This window comes from Rhipicephalus microplus, chromosome 7, assembly GCF_043290135.1.
Source record: "Rhipicephalus microplus isolate Deutch F79 chromosome 7, USDA_Rmic, whole genome shotgun sequence".
Classification (NCBI taxonomy): domain Eukaryota; kingdom Metazoa; phylum Arthropoda; class Arachnida; order Ixodida; family Ixodidae; genus Rhipicephalus; species Rhipicephalus microplus.
In genome coordinates, this window is record NC_134706.1 from 155919339 (window position 1) to 155941073 (window position 21735).

Sequence of the window (21735 nt, forward strand, 5' to 3'; positions counted from 1 at the left end):
ACTACGCCGAAAAGACCGGGATCGTGCAGCCATCGCCGCTAAAAACACACAGGAACTTTAAACAGCTCAAAAAAATGAACACCGATGTCCATCTTGCGGAAAACATATAAGGCCTTTTCAGAGGCATTGATCAACCAAGCAGAGAACGGCAGATAATGTGGTGCCATGTGTGAGGCATTGTGAGGCCCTTTATAGCCTCTGAAGTGGCGAGCGCGTGGCGTGTGTTTTGGATGCCATGCCGTTTTTGCTTTTGATCAAAAAATGTATGTACCATTTGTGCGTGTGTGTGTCTGTTACCATCCGTGAGACATTGTGAAAAAGGTGTCTCGATTATCACACAGCACCGTTCTAGCAGAGGAAAGTGACCACACCGCACAGTCAGTGCAATACTATGATACGTCACGCATGCGCGCGCGCGAGTTTGTATGTGTGTGTGTGTGTGTGTGTGTGTGTGTGTGTCTGTGTGTGTCTGTCTGTGTGTACAAAACAGAAGAATCATAGTGTGCCCTCAGCGGCTGAAGGGTGCACTAGAAACCGGATTTTGCTATCGCGTTCAACTCTTAAAGGCTTGCCTATTGTAAAGTAATATTTGTGCTGACTCATTGGCAGATTTTTTACTTTATTATTCAAGATTGTCAAAAATGTGAAAAGTTGTGATTTCTCTTAGGATAATAATTTTTCAATTGATTATGTACCTGCACCTTCATTAGCAGGCAATACAGCTGAAGGGTATATGCATCATAAGTGAACAGATATGCAATATTGTATTCTATAAAACATTGGGTACCTTCCAACATGCGCACTTTGGAAACAAATAAGAAAGCGAGCTTTTTGAATAAACCAATTAATGCCTGAATTTGTACTGTTTTATTTCAATTTCAGATGTCCGGCTCCAAAAAGCTTTACTGGTACAGTGCGTGAGCGAGACCCTTTTTGGCCTTCGTGCTGCATTAATTGGCCAACCTCGCCAGTGGCTCCGCTAGTTGAAGAACGTTCATTAGCCACTGAAGATGAACATCTTCACATGTCTTCATATCGGTACAGGAGCTGGAACTAAAAGGCAGACGAGGGCTATAACTGTCTTTCTGCTAGGGTAGCCAAGTAGAATAGAATACAAGTCTATAAAAACACGTTCTCTGCTTCTCATTCAAGGGGAGATTGGTTTAAAATTTGAAATCCGTTCTCCAGTTGATAGCAAAGACACCACTTCTGTGAAGTACCAGTGACCCTTTTCAATATACCATATACGAAGACATATAATAACTGACGCAACTCTCATCTGTTTAGATACTTCAGAATTTTGGACAATAAAAACAAATGCAAATGTTACCGCTATCATACACAATTTCTGTTTATTCGTAGTTGAAATGCGTGTTGACCCTCCAGCCTCACACATATGTCACCTCTATTGCTGTAGCGAAGACATCATGGTCATCAGGGAAGACAGAAGAACAAAATGTCAGACCTTTCGTAATCTGTGCTCGTCCGGACAATTCACAAAACATGTAAAAAACTGACGATCGCCGAACTAAGACCCAACACTTTTTGTCAAGTTGCAATGGAAAACAACCATCACAATTATTTCATTACACAACCTTGGCGCTGTTACTTTTACGCTATTATCGAGCTCAATAACATGCACTTTCGTGAAAACCTACAAAATACAAATTAAAAAAAAACGTTCTTTTTGATGGTTGTCATCGTGATATGCAGGGATTGTAAAACATGTATACGTTACGCTGCTGAGGCACCATAAGTGAGCAAGATAGGCCACAGAAATCAAGCAGTGTACCGGTCTTACAGGGAATGCAATTATATTAAGTTTCCTGCATTACAACAAATAAATATAGAGTTGAAAGCGTTAGCAAGTGACGATTCAAATAAAGATGTGGCGGCATCACCTTGCCTCCTGCGACTTCATCAAACTTGACCATGCAAGTTGTGATTGCAGCAACAAAAACTAGACACATTTGATAGGAGTTCAACGCAATATAACGTGGCGTAGCCACTATGTCGTATAGTTGACAGGCCCAACACGCGCCAACTACTCATTTTGATTCGAAAGTCGTGCCCTGCCGGGAACCTATACCCACCACCTTCAAGAATGGCCATGCTGTCATCAATTTCGTTCACACAAGAGTCAATCCTAAAGCTAACTTTTGATGCATAACGTTCCGTTTGACTTTTGTACAAGTTAAGGAAAATATGCTCAGTCGTGAACTCGTGCTAATTAAACTCGGTAGAAGATCAACGTTCCGAAGCCACTAGGTGAGGTTCCCAGGGCAAGCGTTTGAGCCTCAGAACGTTTCAAGCACGACAGTAGAACAACTTTTCTAACTTCAAGGATGCACGATGGATACTATTGTGCATACGTTTTTTTTAGAACAGGGAGCGAATAATACGACTGATATTATTCAGATCTTGTGTGCAGCGTATTCCATTAGGAATGACTCAAGACTTTCGATAGATTTTGGAATAGCCAGCATCTCTTATAAGAAAACTTGTCATATACAATTTTTTAATCGCGTGCGTAGCGGCAAGTGTGCTAGCACAGCTGCAAGAGGTCTGTAAAATATATTATGTGATTTAAACATGTGGAATATATATAGTGTGTCTTTCATGCATCACCGGAGAAGTTCATGTCACACTCTTTTGTTAAGAGGACAAAATGCATTCATTCGCACCACATATTCGGCTCAGGGTTTTCATGGCGTCGGCCCGCCGGTATAGGTAGAGTCAATGCGAGGCAAAAGAAAAAGGCTATACTTTCTAAAACGGGTGCCTTGTCACTCTTAAACTTTGAAATCGTTTTTTTCACTGACTTCCGTAACTTTGCAGTTAGCGTTTGCACTTGCTTTCTATTTTCGCCTATGCACTTTTCGCCTTCGCCTATGCACTTTTCGCCTATGTACTCAGCTTCATACAATCTCAAATCAGAGGGAAAGAAAAGAGGAAAAAGACAGAAAAAAGAAAAAGAAGAAGGAAAAAGAAAAAAAGAAAAAAAAATTGGGGCAGAGGCTGGTAGCCTCTGCCCCAATACGCGGTACCCCTCTTTCTACGACGAAATGTTGACAGGGCTCCGAGTAGTTAAAGGCTTAGAACTTCCTAAAAAACCTCTTTTTTGCCCCACATCGAACCGCCAGTGCCAGGAGGCGCTGTCTGGTCGGGAAGAATGCGTTATTGAAAGGAAGCATACACAGACCACTGACATCAGAAAGGTGAAGGGGAGAAAGGGGAGACAGATGAAGTGGAAGTGGAAGGAAGAGTGGAAGGGGGGCGCCCGAGGGGAGTGCACCTTATATTCTTTTTTTCTCTTTTTTCTTTTTCCTTCTTCTTTTTTTTTGTCTTTTTCCTCTTTTCTTTCCCTCTGATTAGAGATTGTATAAATGGAGCACCAACAAACTGTACCTTTAATCCTGATGAAGGCCAGACTCTAGGCCAAAACGTCGAAATAAACCACGTTGTGACCGCTCACGGAGGATCTAATGGACTATAATATATATATATATATATATATATATATATATATATATATATATATATATATATATATATATATATATTGTTACGGTTGAATTAAAGGATATGTGGATTTATTCTCAGGGTGAGGATGAAGTTCGGCAGTCGCGGTAAAGATGGAGTCCTCAGGCCGCACCAGACAACGTCGTCTTCCTCTTCTACCTACCTGGCACATACTACAGCCCGGCTCATACGGTAGCAATATATATATATATATATATATATATATATTGTACCGAAGCATAGTGGCGCCAGCTCTGTGCCAGCGTGAAAGAAGACGTTGACGTCCGTGTGTGACTCGTGCTTGCCGGTTTCCTGCCTGTACCAACTTGTTGCGGCTAACGTTTCTTGAATAATAAGCTGTGTTTTTACGCAACCTTGCTCGTTGCATTTGGTGGAAACGTGCTGGGTAACGTCCTGGAGCTCCGCAGCCGTAAGCTACCATCTCAGTCCGCGATGACCGAGCGCGTCGATCCCCCACAAGGCTCTTCCACGCTGCCACCTGTCATGTGTTCTGGTGTACTTCATCTGCGTGAATCACCAGTATACAACGGCACTGAAGATCAAGATGTCGAGGACTGGCTGGCAGAGTACGAGCATGCCAGCGCGATTAACAAGTGGGATGACCCTGCGAAGCTGACTCACGTCATCTTTACTTCACGGATTTGGCCAACCTATGGTTCACCAACCATTAAGCCGACATCCCCACCTGGTCGGTTTTCAAAGAGGCCGTCACCTTGTTTTTCAGCCGTCCAGCCATGCGTAAGCTTCGTGCTGAACTGGGACTGCGGGGACGATTTCAGCGAAATGGTGAGAGCTTCACGAGCTACATTGAGGATGTGATCAGCCTGTGTAGGCGAGTTGATGCCAGGATGACGGAGGCTGACAGAATAAAGAATATAATGAAAGGCATTGATGACGACGCTTTTCATATGCTTGTGGCCAAAGACCCACAGACCATCACGGCCGTGATTCAGCTATGTCAAAGTTTCGATGAGCTGCGCAAGCAACGAATTTCTACACGTCGCGCTAATACGCAAACAGCTGATATTTCGGTCTTGGAGTGCAAAAGCAGTGGCCCCGACTACAGCGTGTTAATGCCTCAAATTGAAGAGTACATCCGGGAGGAAGTTGCTCGACAGCTCTCTCTTGTCGCCACCATCAACGAGACCCCCACAACACTAGACCACTCACTTCGCCGTGCTATTCAGACGCAAGTTGCCGAGGCTCTCCCTTCGCCCGCATCCCCAATATCAGTGGCTGCACCGCTGACTTATGCAGAAGCCGTCCGCCGACCTCCTGCCCAACCGCCGCTCCCTTCATACAGTCCAGCCCCCAACCACTACAGGTCACCAGTTTCGGTTTATCCGGTAAATCGGCCCTTTCCACCACCTAGAGCACCTGTAAACTCTTGGCGTACTCCGGATAACCGGCCCGTATGCTACAACTGTGGTATTCCAGGACATTTCGCGCGCTACTGTCGTTGCCGTGGATTCTATTTTAATGATGTTCAGCATTCCGGCAACATACCTCGGCAATCAGAACCGCATGTGACACCTGATTCACATGACCCCTGCTCACGTCGACCAGACTTCAGCCGACGTCGGTCTCCTTCACCCCGCCTTCGGTCTGCTTCCCCCATGCTTCGCCGTTCCAACCACGCCCAGGAGAAAAACTAACAGTCGCAGTTCCTGAGGCAAGAGCTGCGCCACCGACGAAATTTCCAAGGCCTCATCTTTCGCCCCCTAACGAGATTGCCGTGTTTGTGGACGGTTTCCCCACAACTGCTCTTGTCGACACAGCTGCCGCTATTTGTATAATCAGTGAAGTGTTATGCCGCAAACTGATTAAAGTGACGACTCCACTGGTTGAAATTTCTTGACGCACAGCGAGTTCGCAACACCTCCAACCTTCTGCCACATGCACTGCTCGTGGTGTGATTCAAGGAGTGCTTTACATCGTTGAATTTGTCGTCCTTCCGCATGCGTCTCATGAAATCATCCTGGGATGGAACTTTCTTTCTGCTAATCATGCGGTTGTTTACTGCGCTCGTGCTCAACTCGTTTTGTTTCCATTCAGCACGACATTCATAGATCTCCCTCGCTCACCCAAAAAGGTGATCGTCGCCGCTGACGTCGTCATTTCTGCTTTTTCGGTCGCCACGGTATCTCTTTTGTGCAACTCCGTTTCCGATTCAACTGCCCCATTTATGCCGTCCCAAGAATGCGCTCGTCTCCGGAACCTTGTCGTCCCGTTTGCCGTCATAACACTTTCCGATGGCTCCAGTGCCGTGTACGTGTGCAATCCGTTCCCTTGTCCCGCTACCTTATTGCATGGCGAATGCATTGGGAGTCTTGACACTTATGATGACATCTTTCCTTTCGATGCCCGTTCTGATGCGACACTGATGTCCGTGGATGCTGTCACAGCTGCCACCGCGCCCTCACTACCTGACGAAGACGTTCTGTTGCGCAGCGTAGACACCGGCCTTACGCAAGACCAGCGCAATCAGCTCATTCAACTGGTTGACCGTTTCCGTGCCTCCTTCGACCACGGACAACCTCTCATGGGACGCACGTCAGTTGTCGCTCACCATATCGACACCGGTCATCATACTCCACTTCGTCAGCGCCCCTACCGCGTCTCGCAGGCTGAGCGGGACGTCATCACTCAACACGTAACGTGGTGTTATTCAGCACTCACACAGTTCTTGGGCTTCGCCAGTGGTCCTCGTGCGAAAAAAGGATGGCTCCATCAGGTTTTTCGTGGATTATCGTCGAACAAACAACATCACACGCAAGGATGTTTATCCCCTGCCACGCATTGATGATGCCTTGGATTGCCTTCAAGTTGCGGAGTTTTTCTCTTCACTGGATCTGCGCTCTGGATATTGGCAAGTGCCAATGGCTGAATCAGACCGTCCATAAACGGCGTTTGTGACCCCTGACGGCTTATATGAATTTAATGTAATGCCCTTCGGTCTTTGCAATGCGCCTGTGACTTCTGAAAGAATGATGGACAGTGTCCTCAGGGGACTTAAATGGCACCTCTGTCTTTGCTATTTAGACGACATAGTTGTATTCTCGGCGAATTTTAAAACTCATCTTTCCCGTCTGGAACAAGTTCCCCAGTGCCTTACGGCAGCCGGGTTGCAACTAAACTTCAAGAAATGTCGTTTTGGCGCCCGCAAACTCACAATTCTCGGCCACGTCGTTTCAAAAGAAGGACTATCGCCAGACCCTGCCAAACTGCGTGCCGTTGCCGAGTACCCCAAGCCTACTACCCTAAAGGAGCTTCGTAGTTTTGTAGGCTTGTGTTCCTATTTTCGGCGTTTCATTCACAATTTTGCCTCTATAATTGCCCCTCTGACTCAGCTTCTCTCCCGTAGCGCGGACCTCTCTGGCTGGAATTCCCACTGCGATGAGGCATTCACGGCGCTATGCGGGCTACTCACGTCTCCGCCAGTTCTCCGCCACTTCGATCCCAATGCACCTACTGAAATTCAGACGGATGCAAGCGGTGTCGGCCTCGGTGTCATTCTCGCTCAACGCAAGGATGGCTGCGACGAGTACGTTGTCGCCTATGCCAGCCGTACACTAACGAAGGCAGAGTCCAACTATTCCGTCACGGAAAAGGAGTGCTTGGCTATCATTTGGGCTATAGGAAAATTTCGCACCTACCTGTACGGACGCCAGTTTGATGTTGTCACAGATCACCATGCCTTATGCTGGTTAGCGTCCATGAAAGATCCTACTGGCCGCTCGCTCGTTGGGCTTTACGCCTTCAGGAATACGATATCCATATCCATGTTGTTTATCGCTCAGGACGCAGACATTCAGACGCCGATGCACTATCCCGTTTTCCACTGCCTCCTGACCTTGCCTGCTTTTCAACTGCCATTTGCGATTCGTCATCGTTGAGCATCACTGACATGCCATCCGAACAGCGCAAGGATCCTTGGATCAATTTTTTGCTCGACGTCCTCTCTCATAGTTCGTCAGAAACGACTTCACGCTCCCTCTCTCGTCAAGCAAGACACTTTGCTGTCCATGAAGGCTTGTTGTATCGCCGCAATTACGTGACGGACGGCCGTAGGTGGCTCCTTGTCATCCCTCGTCATTTGCGTTCGGACATCTGCGCTGCCTTTCACGATGGCCACCAGTGTGGCCACGCTGGAGTATTTAGGACTTACTCTCGCCTTCGTCTAAGATACTAGTGGCGCGGCATGTATCGGCACGTTCGCCAGTACGTTCTGTCATGCACCACGTGTGAACGACGCAAGACGCCTTCTCATAGCACTGCTGGCCCTTTGCAACCCTTAACCTGCCCAGCGAGTCCATTCGACCGCGTCGGAATTGATATTTATGGTCCTCTACCCAACTTTCTTCGAGGCAACCGGTGGATTATCGTCGCCGTGGAACATTTGACACGCTACGCTGAAACATCTGCGCTGCCTGCTACCACTGCGAAAGACGTTGCGTCCTTTCTTCTTCACCATCTCATTTTGCGACATTGTGCACCTCGTGAATTACTGAGTGACCGTAGACACGTGTTTCTCTCGAACGCCGTCGACGAGCTACTCAAGGCATGTCGCACTGTCCATCGGAAATCCTCGGCATACCATCCTCAAACCAATGGCATGACGGAACGCTTTAACGTTCGGTTGGCTCCTGAGTGGGCACGGGAGCAGCGCATCAAGCATGATGCCTGATCTGCGTGTTTTTCCAATGCAGGCTGCGCTTGCGCTGTTGGTGGTCTGGCTACCGGCTGTCTCTTCTGACTCGGCGTGTTCGCATCTGCTCTGGCAGGTGCATTCTTCTGGCGTCAAAACCACAAGCAGTGGCATTTTCTTCAATGCAACCTCATCGGCGAAGCTCGACCATCATCTACCAACAGCATCGACAATGACATCGCTCCCCGGAAACCACAAAAGCAGCTTGCAGACCAACTTGTTCCTCAGTGGGCACGGGAGCAGCGCATCAAGCATGATGCCTGATCTGCGTGTTTTTCCAATGCAGGCTGCGCTTGCGCTGTTGGTGGTCTGGCTACCGGCTGTCTCTTCTGACTCGGCGTGTTCGCATCTGCTCTGGCAGGTGCATTCTTCTGGCGTCAAAACCACAAGCAGTGGCATTTTCTTCAATGCAACCTCATCGGCGAAGCTCGACCATCATCTACCAACAGCATCGACAATGACATCGCTCCCCGGAAACCACAAAAGCAGCTTGCGGACCAACCTGTTCCTCAGTGGGCACGGGAGCAGCGCATCAAGCATGATGCCTGATCTGCGTGTTTTTCCAATGCAGGTGTGTAGAAAATATTCTCTTTATGCTAAAAAATCGAATAATACTCGCCTTTTGCTGTTCCCGTGCCCACGGGTTTTGTTTGATACCATTTGTGACTGCTTTTCCACTGCCTTCCAAATATTGTGTTGCTGGAATATTGAAGCTAATCCTGGGCCAACAACGCGTTCTGAAGCGCTATTGCAACTTGAAACGCTACCCGAGAACCCCGCTGAACAAATGAGTGTGCTATTTCAGCTCCTTAAAGACGTTCATGCGCGTTCTGTTCAAAGTTCGAAGAATCACGCTGATCTAGCTGCTGACGTAAAAACCATTAAAAACGGTCAAAAGGACGTCGAGACGAAAGTAACCGGAATACTAAAAAGACTAGATGAACTAGAAAACAAATCCAAGATTGTCGAAAACTTCAAACGTGAGCTATCAAGCATGCGTAGTATGGTATCAGAAACTACTGCTTAAAACAGCTTGTTACAGGCTCGCCTGGACGAGCTTGAAGATAGGTCTCGACGTGACAATTTAATTTTTCATGGGTTTCCAGATGTCAAAGAATCTTGGAAAGAAACTGAAGCAAAGGTGGTCACTGAAATTACGTCCGTCATAGGGTCATTTTCGCCAAACTCGATTCATCGCTCACACCGACTAGGCTCATTTTCGCAAAACCGATGCCGTCCCATCATTGTAAAGTTTAGCGACATCAAAACTAAAGATAAAATATTGTCTGCACGCTCCCAATTTAAAATAAAAGACATAGGCATTCGCGAAGACTTCTCGCCCGCTACGCGCATCATCCGAAAAAAGCTCACTGATTTCGCAAAAAATCTGCCAGAATCTCCCCAATTTAACTTACGTTACAACAAGCTATATCCTAATAAAAAATGCTACATGGTTGATACTAACGCTGGACAGGTTATTGAAGAAGAACGGCCTGGTCGAGGTTTCGAAAGTAACATCCAGGCACGTGTCCCTTCCTAGGAACGCGCGAGGGGTAGTGGCCCTAAATCTAACCCAAGGATCTGTGTTCTGTTCACGAACATAAGAAGCCTTCTTAACAAATTTGATTCTTTATCTTCCGCAATTGATACCTGCGATGCACAAATAATTGCGCTAACCGAAACGTGGCTCCGTGCGCATGTGCAGGACTCAGAAATTTTTAATCAAGCGAGTCATTTTGCCATTTATTGTTGTGATCGAACTGCGCATCGGGGTGGCGGTGTTCTGTTAGCGATATCCAAAAACATATCTTCTTCTTGCATACACATTACCACCACTCTTGAAACTATCTGGGCTTTGTTCACTATTGGCCATCAAAAAATCGTCCTAGGCGCACGCTATCGTTCCCCTTCGTCGTCCTCAACATTTGTTAATGAACTCCACGACGTTATGAACCACATCGTAACACGTTTCCCCAGTTATCCCTTATTTATACTCGGCGACTTTAACTTTCCGAACATAAATTGGACTACAAAACCAGCTTCGATTTCTCCTTTTTCGACACAAGCTTCTGAGTTTTTTAACTTTTGCTCTATCTTTCCTTTAACGCAATTAGTAGATCATTCAACTAGAATATCATCTCACGCAGCTAACACTCTTGACTTAATCCTAACTACGCGGCCCGATTTTACTTCCGACATAACGTACTTGCCCGGAATCAGCGATCATTCTCTTCTCAGTTTTTCTTTTAATGCATCATTCCCAAAAGTTTCAAACAACAAAAAAGTAATTCGTGACTACAAAAAGGCGAACTTTCAGTCTATTAATGACGAGTTATTCATCTTTCTTGATACTTTTTTGGCAAACTTCGATGATCATTCTGTTCAAACTAACTGGGACATATTTGCGCGTAAAGTTTACGATCTAACAGAAACATTCATACCGAAACGCACTATCACGTGTAATCATCGCGCCCCGTGGTACAACGCCCACTTGAAAAGGCTGTCTAACTGTAAGAAGCACCTTTATCATTCTGCCAGGAAATCGCCAACTGATTCCCGATGGGAAGCTTACAGATTAGCATCGAACGCTTACATATCTGCATTAAAAGCTGCTAAATTTTCATTTTTATCCCAAACCCTGCCATCCATGCTTAATAATAACGTTAGAAAGTTTTGGAAAGTCATATATCCGCCACATGATAACAGTATTTACTTAGAAGACGCATCGGGAAATTCCATTTCCTTGAGTGATTGTGCGGCTGTGCTCAATGATACATTCACGAAAAACTTTTCTGTTCCTTCCACAATTATTGCTCCTAGCGTGCAGACATATAATTTTCCTGTAATGTCCTCCATCTGTATCGAAGCGCCAGGTGTGGCAAAGTTGATTGCTGGACTTAAATACCATTCTCCTCCAGGTTACGATTTAATAGACTCGAAGTTTATGAAGAATACAAGTTCATTTAGTTCTATTATTTTAACAAAAATATTCCAGCAGTCACTTGACACGTCTACGCTACCCATACAATGGAAAATAGGTAAGGTGGTTACACTCTTCAAATCTGGCCAAAAAACATCCCCCGCAAATTACCGCCCTATATCTTTAAGTGGTACCTGCTGTAAATTACTGGAACATATCATATTCTCACATCTAGTCAATTTCCTTGAATCAAATTCGTTTTTTACATCTGCACAGCACGGTTTTCGCAAATCGCTCTCATGCGAAACACAGTTATTATCTTTTACTCACAAGCTACATCGCATTTTAGACCAATCATCAAAAGCTGACTGTGTTTATTTAGACTTTTTCAAAGCCTTTGACAAGGTATGCCACAAGCTGCTACTACACAAACTAAGCAAACTCCAACTTGATGACACCATAATGAAGTGGATTGTATGTTTCCTTGAAAATTGCTCGTAATTTGTTTCAGCTAATAATCATAACTCTTCACTCAGCCAGGTTTCCTATGGTGTCCCCCAGGGATCTGTTCTTGGACCTCCTTTGTTTCTTATTTACATTAACGATCTGCCTTCTCTTATATCCTCTAATGTTCATTTGTTTGCCGACGACTGTGAAATTTTTTGCGAAATAACTGCTGACAACGACTCCTGCTCTCTCCAATCAGATCTAACTAGTGTAAGCAACTGGTGCAAAGAATGGTTAATGGAACTTAATGTCACTAAATGTAAATTAATGCGTGTATCAAAAACTACTAGTTGTATGCCTATATATTACCTGAACAATACACCCCTTGAAATCGTTTCCTCTTACAAGTACTTAGGTGTTCATATTACCAACAATTTAACTTGGACGAAACACATCAAATACATTATTAACAAGGCGAACCGTATGCTAGGTTATTTACGTCGAAACTTTTTTTCAGCCCCGTCTTCTTTAAAACTTCTTCTATACAAAACACTAATCAGATCAAAACTAGAGTACACAACACCAGTATGGGATCCTTGCCACGACAACTTACTCACCGCACTTGAACTTGTTCAGAATAATTCAGCCCGTTTCATTCTATCAAATTACAACAGAACGGCAAGTGTAACGGCAATGAAAAGTAGTATTGACCTCCCATCTTTAGCATCACGACGTCACATTTTTCGCCTAACTTTATTTAATAAGGTTTATTACCATGCTTCTCTCCATGCTGAACTGCTTTCACAACCTCAGTACATATCATGTCGAATTGACCATAATCATAAAGTTGGAGTTGTTTCATCTAACACTAAATATGCTGCTGAGTCTTTCATTCCAAAAACATCCCGAGAATGGAACCACCTTCCCGCCGATGTTGTTTCCATACGCGTCAATCACCTGTTTCATCAAGCATTAGCTAATATTGTATAATCAGGATAATCTATGTTTTTTCTATTTAAACACATGCTCTGTTTTTTCTATGTTTTGTACATCTTGTTACTCCCACTCCCCTCTTCAATGCCCATGGCCTTGAAGGTATAATAAATAAATAAAATAAATAAACCGTATTCTTGGAGATATGCTTGCCAAGTACGCCTCTGACGACACACTAATTGGGACAAGTGCTCCCTTTTGTCACGTACGCGTACAACTTTGCGCCACAAACAACCACTGGCTTTTCTCCTTTCTTCCTCCTGTACGGACGTGAGCCATCATGCTCCATGGACCCCATTCTCCCTTACAGGCCTGATGTTTCCGAAGCGACACCTGTTTCCGAAGAAGCTGCTTATGCCGAAGAGTTTCGTCAACTCGCTCGCTCATTTACCGCACAAGACCAATGGCGCGAGAAAGCTGACCACGATTCCTCTGCGTCTACTGTACAATATAACCCAGGAATGCTGGTTTGGCTCTGGGTCCTGTCTACCCCTCCCGGTTTTTCCCCGAAGCTTTCGTCGAAATATCATGGCCCCTACCGTGTGGTGCGGCAAACATCTCCTGTCAACTATGAAGTTGAGCCCATTGATCCACCTTTGGACCAACGCTGCCGTGGGCGTGAAACAGTACACGTATCACGCCTCAAACCGTGCTATGACCCCCTTGTCATGTCCTTTCCCTAGGTCGTCAGGTTGGCTCCTTTCTGCGCGGGGAGTAATTGTACCGAAGCATAGTGGCGCCAGCTCTGTGCCAGCGTGAAAGAAGACGTTGACGTCCGTGTGTGGCTCGTGCTTGCCGGGTTCTTGCCTGTACCAGCTTGTTGCGGCTAACGTTTCTCGAATAATAACATGTGTTTTTACGCATTTACGCAACCTTGCTCGTTGTATTATATATATATATATATATATATATATATATATATATATATATATATATATATATATATATATATATTGTAGTGAAAAAGATCAGTGCTGTTGTGAAAAGCAGAGGGGACCATTCTCAGGCAAAAAGACGACGACGTTCGTGCTTGGTGCATCGCGACACTTGTACCCCCTCGGCTGTTGCCCCCGACCTTCTGCGACGAACCACACGGTTCAACAAAGACGTGCTGCGCCGAAATGCCTCATTTTATTGGTGGAGGTGCTACATACGCTACCATCGTCCTGGAACTTTGCAACCATACGTTGCTCCCAGTTATTTTAATGGCGCTGGACGATGACGAGCAACCTGACACCCAGGCAACGACCCCTCCAACTGTTGTTTACTCCGGCCCTTTTTTGGCAGCGAGACCGTCCTCTCTTCCGTGTAATTTAAGACAACAATGCAGATGACTGGCTTGACGAGTATGATTTGGCGAGCAAACACAATAATTGGGATGATGCGCACAAAGTTACCAACGTCATCTTCTACTTAACTGACGTTTCCAAACTGTTGTTCCGTAACCACAGCACAAACCTTTCTAAGACGGTAAGTTGGGCAAGTTGGTTAGGATCCATCGTGAACTTACTTACAGCGCAGTACCAGAAAAACTACAGGACAGGAAAGGAGCAAAAAGGAAAGAGCACCGTCTTTTCGTTTACAGCGCCGTCTTTTCTTTTCTTTCTCTTTTGCTCCTTCCCTGTCCTGTATTTTTTCTGGTGTCGCGCTGTAATAAGCTCACGACTAACCTTCCTACCTGGTCACCCTGCAAAACTGCCTTCGTTCAACTTTTCCGCCGTCCGGAACTTCAAATTCAAAAATTGCGTGTTGAACAACGCCTGCGACGTCGAACACAACCACACGGTGAGAGCATCACCAGTTACATTGAAGATGTGGTCGCTCTTTCCAGGCGCATCGACTCCTCAGTGACGGAGGCGGAAACTATCAAACATATCTTGGAAGGTGTGTCTGACGATGCCTTCCAGATTCTCATCGTTTAAAATCCGCCAACGGTAGCCGACGTCATACAGCTGTACCGAATGCTATGATGAACTTCGGAAGCAACGGGAATCTACTCGTAGCGCTACTGCATCAGGTTTAACCATTGCCACTCTCATGTCTGCTGGCCTTGCGCAGGACTATGCCGCTTTACTTCAAGACATCAATCAGTTTGTGCGTGAAGAAGTCACGCGCCAGCTCTCTTTTTTGCCTTGCGTCACTGATCCCGCTCCACATTCGCTACCGGCGTCAATACAACCTGTTGTTCAAGAACAAGTCGCCGAGGTGCTTCCCGCAGCCACTGCACCACCAGTGACTGCTCCGCTCTCAGATGCTGAAGCATTTGTCACCCCTCGCCGATTTCCCGCTGCCAACTCCTACGTCCCCGCACGGCCATTCACGCCACCGCTTCAGCTTGTGCATCAGGCTACTCTACCACCCTCCAGACCAAGACCCCATTCCCGGAATCCATGACGCACTCAAGACAATCGCTCCATAAGCTACACATCCGGTTCCCTGGCCACTTAGCATGGTTTTGCCGGTGACGTAGGTTTATGCAGCATGCTCACATGAGGTCATACGGTTAGGAATTCGCGCCACGAACTCAGCATGATAACAAGAGGCTACACGGTTACAGTTTTGCGCTTGAGCTGAGCCTGCTTCATCTGGACCATACGACGCTCCTGATTCTTCGACTCGACGGCACTTCAGCGTACGCCGGTCGCCGTCACCACGACGCTGTTCTCTTTCTCCCATGAGGCGACGTCCCCCGCGTGACCCAGTGGAAAACTAAGAACCGCAATTCCGGAGGCAAGAACTGCACAGCTTCCGAACATTTCAAGGCCTTGTTTTTCACCATGTAAAGGTATTGAGTGTGTTGAGTACAATAATCACGGTGTACCAGTTTCAGCGCTTGTGGACACAGGAGCCGCAGTTTCTGTCATGTCTGAGAAGCTTTGCCGACAACTACAAAAAGTAACATCGCCTCTTCGCGGTTTCGTTTCAAGCACTGCTAATGCGCAACACATTCGGCCTCTCTCTGCGTGCAATGCACGAATTGTCATTGAAACGTTTTTTATTGGTCGAATTTGTCGTGCTTACGCATTTTTCCCACGATGTCATTCTAGAATGGCACTTCCTACGTACTCAGAATGCTCTTGTAGACTGTACTCGTTCTGAGGTCGAATTCTCGCCGCTGTGTAACTCTATTTTGTTCTAGTCACCGTGTCTACTTGCAAAAGTGTTCGTAGCCACCGACACCACGCTACCCCTTTTCTCATCTGCTTTAGTCGCGCTTTTCTGTGATGCCTCTGTTAATTAACCTGTTATTTTTACACCAGCTGAAACTGCTATTCGCCGCAAGTGCTGTTTGATACTCCTCGGCGTCCTCGAATCAAGACTCTTCAAGTGCAATTTACGTTTACGTTTCAAACCCGTATTCCTGCCGTCCTTCCTACCGAAGGGAGTGTGTCTTGGCAGTGTTGATGACCTTGATTCTTTTCCTCAAGTGTCGTCTCTGAGGAGCGTATTTCTCTCCAGATTTACGGCATCGATATTCCCGTTCCAGCTTCCTTACAATCACTCACCGATAACCGATGTGCTTTCCTTATGCATCGACAGTCAACTGACGTCACAGCAATGCTCTGACATCACCGCCTTGCTTCAACGTTTTCGTACCAGCTTCTATTACTAACAAACATACTTGGGTAGTACTTCAACCATAGCTGATAACATCGGCACCGGCTCCCGCACCCCTTTACGTCAGTGCCCATATCGTGTGTCAGCAGCTGAGCGTCAGAACATCGCTGCGCAAGTTGATGACATGCTAAAGCGTGGTGCTATTGAGCCCTCTAACAGCCCGTGGGCGTCGCCGGTTGTTCTGAATAAGACGGAAGACGGCTCAATACGCTTTTGCGTTGACTACCAACGGCTGAACAGCATAACACGCAAAGATGTCTACCCTTTACCTCGCAGAGACGATGTCTTCAACTGCCTCCAAGGAGCCGAGTTCTTCTCTTCATTAGATCTGCGCTCCGGTTACTGGCAGATACCAATGGCGAAGGCTGACCGCCCCAAAACTGCTTTTTTAATTCCGGTGGCTTGTATGAATTTAATGTAATGCCATTCGGGCTCTGCATTGCGTCTGCCACGTTTGAGCGCATGATCGATAACATCCTACGTGGCCTAAAATGGCAAGCATTTCTGTGCTACCTAGATGACATTGTTATATTTTCGCGTGACTTTCCCACGCATCTCATATATGCCCGGGGGCCCCGACGAAGACGATATATGCCCCATGGCCCAGACAATATGCGCCAGGGCCCAGGCCACGCCGCAGACGAAGGCTGGTCCCCGGTCGAAACGTCGGACTAAACTGTGCTGAAACGTTCGTTGTGTGTGAATTACGCTTCTTCCTACACTATCAGAGCCAGCGTGATACTTCTTATAGCCGTTAAATATATACTTTTACGGGGAGAAAGCATCTGAAAAATATTTTTGCTTTTGGTAAACAGGCAGGCATACAATAAGGAGCCCAGTCTGCACGAGCACGCCTTAAACATCGTCCTCTTTCCTACAATGTTCATTTGTGGCACCCCGTAGCATCACCCCCGGCGGCGAAGGCACCGTCTCGGTGCTTGGTTGGTCCGAGTAATATCGCTTCAGCCGAGTGACGTGAACAAAGTCAGAACACGATCGCGCGCTGGTGGCGTTAAGATGTTCAATTTCATATGTCACGTCGGTGACTTGTCGCACCACACGGTACGGACCCGATTACGGTGAAGTCAGCTTTTCGCACAGGCCAACTCGCCACGACGGCGTCCAGAGAAGGACTGTGCCACCTTGACCGAAGTGGACATCACGATGGCACGCGTTGTAGACCTGTCGTTGCCGTTCCTGCAAATCGTTCTGACGCCGGAGAGCAATCTTACGTGCCTCTAGAGCTCTAGAGTTCACATCGCGGGCATATTCTGACGTGTGGCAAATGACAGGAAGGAGCGTGTCAAAAGGCAACGTAGGTTCTCGTCCGTACAGGAGAAAAAATGGCGAGAAACCTGCAGTGTCATGCCGAGACGTGTTATAGGCAAATGTTACAAATGGATGGGCCGAGTCTCAGTCACGATGGTCGGAAGAAACATACATTGCGAGGATGTCCATGATTGTTCGATTTAGCCGCTCCGTGAGCCCGTTGGTTCGAGGATGATACGCTGTTGTGAACTTGTGCTTTGTAGCACAAGAGTGTACTATGTCTTGGATAACTTGTGATAAAAAGTAGCGACACCGATCGGTAAGCAGTTGCCGTGGAGCGCCGTAGTGTAATATGACGTCTTCTAGAAGAAAGTCAGCGACGTCGGTCGCACAACTGGTAGGAAGGCCCCGTGTGATAGCATACCGAGTGGTGTAATTCATGGCGACTGCTACCCAGTTGTTTCCGCTGGCCGATAAAGGGAACGGTCCTAGTAAGTCAACACTTACCCTATAAAATGGTTCGGATGGGATCCTAATGGGCTGAAGGCGTCCCGCTGGAAGGGTTGCTGGTTTTTTGCAGTGTTGACAGGATTTTCATGAGGCAAAGTAACGACAGACGGATCGGTAAATACCGTGCCAAAAGAGGCGACGTCGAACGCGGTCATAAGCTCTTGAAACTCCCAGGTGACCGGCTGTCGGAATATCATGCAACTGCGCGAGGAAAGTCTGACGCATATGTTCTGGTAAGACCAACAGCACCTCACGTCCGTCAGGATGCATGCTGTAGCGATATTAGACGCCATCTTGGAGCAGGAACATACAGAGAGACGGAGGAGCTGGGGGACCACTAAGCCGAAGGATTATATCTCTGAGGTGAGCATCACGGCGTTGCTCATTTTTGATGTTGCTAAACGCGGGAAGCGCCAAAGCGCAAGCAGTTTTATCGCTCTCAGAAAGGTCTGCTGGGTATACTGAATGACACGACAAGCAATCAACACCCTGTAGGAATATTCCTGTAGCCGTAGAGCCCTCCGGCCGAGACGTCCACAGGAATCTTTTAAGGACGACAACCAGCATAGGGCGTGGCGATCAGTGACAACCGTGAATAGGCGTCCATACAAATAGGGCCAAAGTTCAGCCACTGCCCAGACGAGCGCGAGGCATTCACGTTCTGTGATGCAGTAATTTCGCTCTGCTGGCGATAAAAGACGGCTAGCGTATGCAATAACGCGCTCGCAGCCATGGTGTCGTTGTGCCAAAACGGCTCTGATTCCGTGGCCGCTGGCGTCGGTACGCACTTCCGTTGGAAAGCATATACCAAAGTGGCCTAGAATCAGTGGCGTCGTAAGTCTACTCGTCAGTTCAACGAATGCTCTGGCTTGTTCAGGTCCTTACACAAAAATCACATTTTTTAGTAGTTTTGTGAGCGGGCGTGCAACGTCAGCGAAATTCCGCACAAATCTACGAAAGTAAGATCAAAGATCCGCAAAGCTTCGAACATCCTTCGCAGGAAAATCTTTGACGGCGCGGATTTTCTCAGGATCGGGACGAACACCAGAAGAATCAACAAGTTGTCCAAGGACAGTGAGCTGCCGGCGGCCGCAGTGACATTTCGACGGGTTTAGTTGGAGCCCTGGTTTGCGGAAAACCGAAAGAATTGTTGAGACACGCTCGAGCTGAGTTTTAAAAGTTGGCGAAAAAACAATCACGTCATCAAGGTAGCATAAGCAGATTGAACACTTGAAACCGTGAAGAAGAGCGTCCATCATTCGTTCGAATGTAGCCGGGGCATTGCATAACCCGAAAGTCATTACTTTGAACTGATAGAGCAGGTCAGGAGTTTTAAATGCCGTCGTTTCATGGTCCAGATCATCAACTGATATCTGCCAGTACCCGGAACGAAGGTCGATGGAAGAAAAATAATTTGCTCCACTAAGGCAGTCAAGAGCCTCATCTATCCGTGGCAGAGGATGCACGGCTTTTTTTCTAAATTTGTTAAGATTTCTGTTGTCGACACAGAAGCGCCAGCTGTTATTCTTCTTTCTCAGGAGCACAACGGGCGAAGCCCAAGGACTTGAAGAAGGTTCAATGATGTCTCGGACAAGCATCATGTCGACTTCTTGCTGGATCACGTGGCGCTCATTGGAGGAAACCCAATAGGGTCGCTGGTGTACTGGATTTACATCACCGGTGTTGATCCGATGTTTACGATGGTCGTTTGACCTAGGGGTTGGTCGTAGAGATCGAAGACGTCTTGATACGACACAAGAAGGCCACGAAGCGCAGACACATGCTCGGCCGGGAGATCAGAGGCAATCATTCTAACTATGCAGTCTAGTGTACTGCCCGACTGAATACTGGCAGATGACGGGTGTATCCTCAGTTAAGGCCGATATGTGGTAGTCGCCGGCCGGGGCAAGGGTTGCAAGGGATATCCCTCGTGGCAGCACTTCAGAGCAAAGTCGAAAGTTCACAATGTGGAGACATGCGACGTCGTCCTTCATTGTGATAATGGTGTGGGGGAACGCAACATTGATTGAGCAGAGGACTGTAGGATTAGGTGAAATGACATAATCGCCATCACCCACAGGTGGATCAGAAGAGACGTTGATATACGTCACAGCTCGACAAGATAGGCGAACAAAGTCGGTGGAGCATAGCTTTGGCGGCGCAGGATCAGGAGGGTCAACGGCGTGTGGTAGGACGAGCTAAACAACCCCAGCAGAACAGTCAATTAGGGCCGAATGCTACGACAGAAAATCGAGTCCTAAAGTGATGTCATGTGAGCAGTGGTCCAGTACGTAAAACAGAACAGTGGTATGATGTTCAGCAACAGTGACACGGGTGGCATACATCCCAGTGACCGCTGGTGTCGCACCATCAGCTACTCGGACAACAGTGATCGGAGCAGGAGTGAGCACTTTCTTGAGACGAGCACAAAGGCTGGAGTTGTGAGCGCACTGAAATGTGAGCGCCAGTGTCGATGAGTGCTGCCACAGAAGTACCGTCAACATTTACTTTCATCAAGTTGTTGTGTCCGGGTATCGTGTGTAGAGAAATTTTAGATCGGGTCGTGGAAGCAGGTTCACCTCTAGGAGCTTCGTCCCTCAGTTTTCCGAGGATTGGTGGTAGGAGGGTGAGAGGGAGCGACGTCGGTTAGTTGAGCGGCACATGCGTCCAGAGGGCGACGGGGAGCGGCTTGGTTGGGCGGGCCTGGATGGCGAAGCATCATCTTGTTCCGTGTAGATCGGCATCCGAGAGCCAATAGGTGGGCGTCGGGTGTTGGCATAATGCGACTATGGCTGCCAAGCCCAGGAAGTGCGGCAATGACGTGAAAGATGGCCGACTCGTCCACAGTTGAAGCAGATCGGCCTGTCATCGGAAGTTCGCCATTCTGCCGGGTTCCGGTAACGTGGGCGATTGTTCGGTCCGCGGGATATATTAGATGTACTGGGCAGTCGGTAGTCAGGTCGGTTAACGGGGCATAGCGTCTGAAGTCCGGCGTTGGCTAGTTCCTGGCGTACGACACTCTTGATCAAAGAAATCGTGGTGCGACAGTCGTCGGGGGCCTGGACTTGGTCGGACAAGGGAGATGCTGCCTCGATTTTGTGGCGCACAATGCGCACGATATTGTTGGAAGCAGTAGGGGCTGGTGGCAAACTGGCGTCCTCGCAGGTAGATGTTGCAGCCGTGTTGGGAAGACGCCAAAAGTGTGGAGTGATACAGCGACATTTCGGGTCTTCGAAGCGTCGGCATTCATTAATAACGTCGTCTACGGTCGGTGAGTTTCGAAATACGAGGAGATTGAACGCTTCATCGGCGATTTATTTGAAGATGTGCGCGACCTTTTCAGATTCCGGCATCTTGTCATCAACCTTCCGGCAAAAGTTGAGCACATGTTGTATGTGTGTAACGTACGACTCAGTGCAGGACTCGAGTCGGCACGCTACTTTTTTCTGCACAGCACGATGATGCCCGATGGGCTTGCCAAAGAGATCGATGAGTTTCTGCTTACAGATGTTCCAACTCGCGTTATCTTCCTCGTGGTTGGAAAACCAAACTTTAGCTGTACCATAAAGGTAGAAAATATTAATGGCCAACATGAGCGTTGGATCCCGGTTGCACAGAGCGCTCACCTTTTCGTACAGCTGAAGCCATTCCTCCACGTCAGTACTGTCACTGCCTGAAAAGGTGCCTGGGTCACGCGGTTGAATCAGGACGACGGTACGGTTAGTAG

The 21735-nt window shown here is 47.3% G+C and overlaps 1 protein-coding gene across 4 annotated transcripts in view; it reads left to right on the top strand.

Annotated features, from left to right (window-relative positions):
- The window catches only part of LOC119179718 (uncharacterized), a 55501-nt gene extending 54172 nt beyond the window's left edge, over positions 1–1329 (top strand). For all 4 annotated transcript variants that reach the window (XM_037430836.2, XM_075869858.1, XM_075869859.1 and 1 more), the window contains one exon: positions 883–1329. In XM_037430836.2, coding sequence (XP_037286733.2) covers positions 883–1057 — 175 coding nt within the window. In that variant the 3' untranslated portion in view covers positions 1058–1329. The remainder of the gene's footprint in view (positions 1–882) is intronic.
- Positions 1330–21735: the final 20406 nt, after the last annotated feature.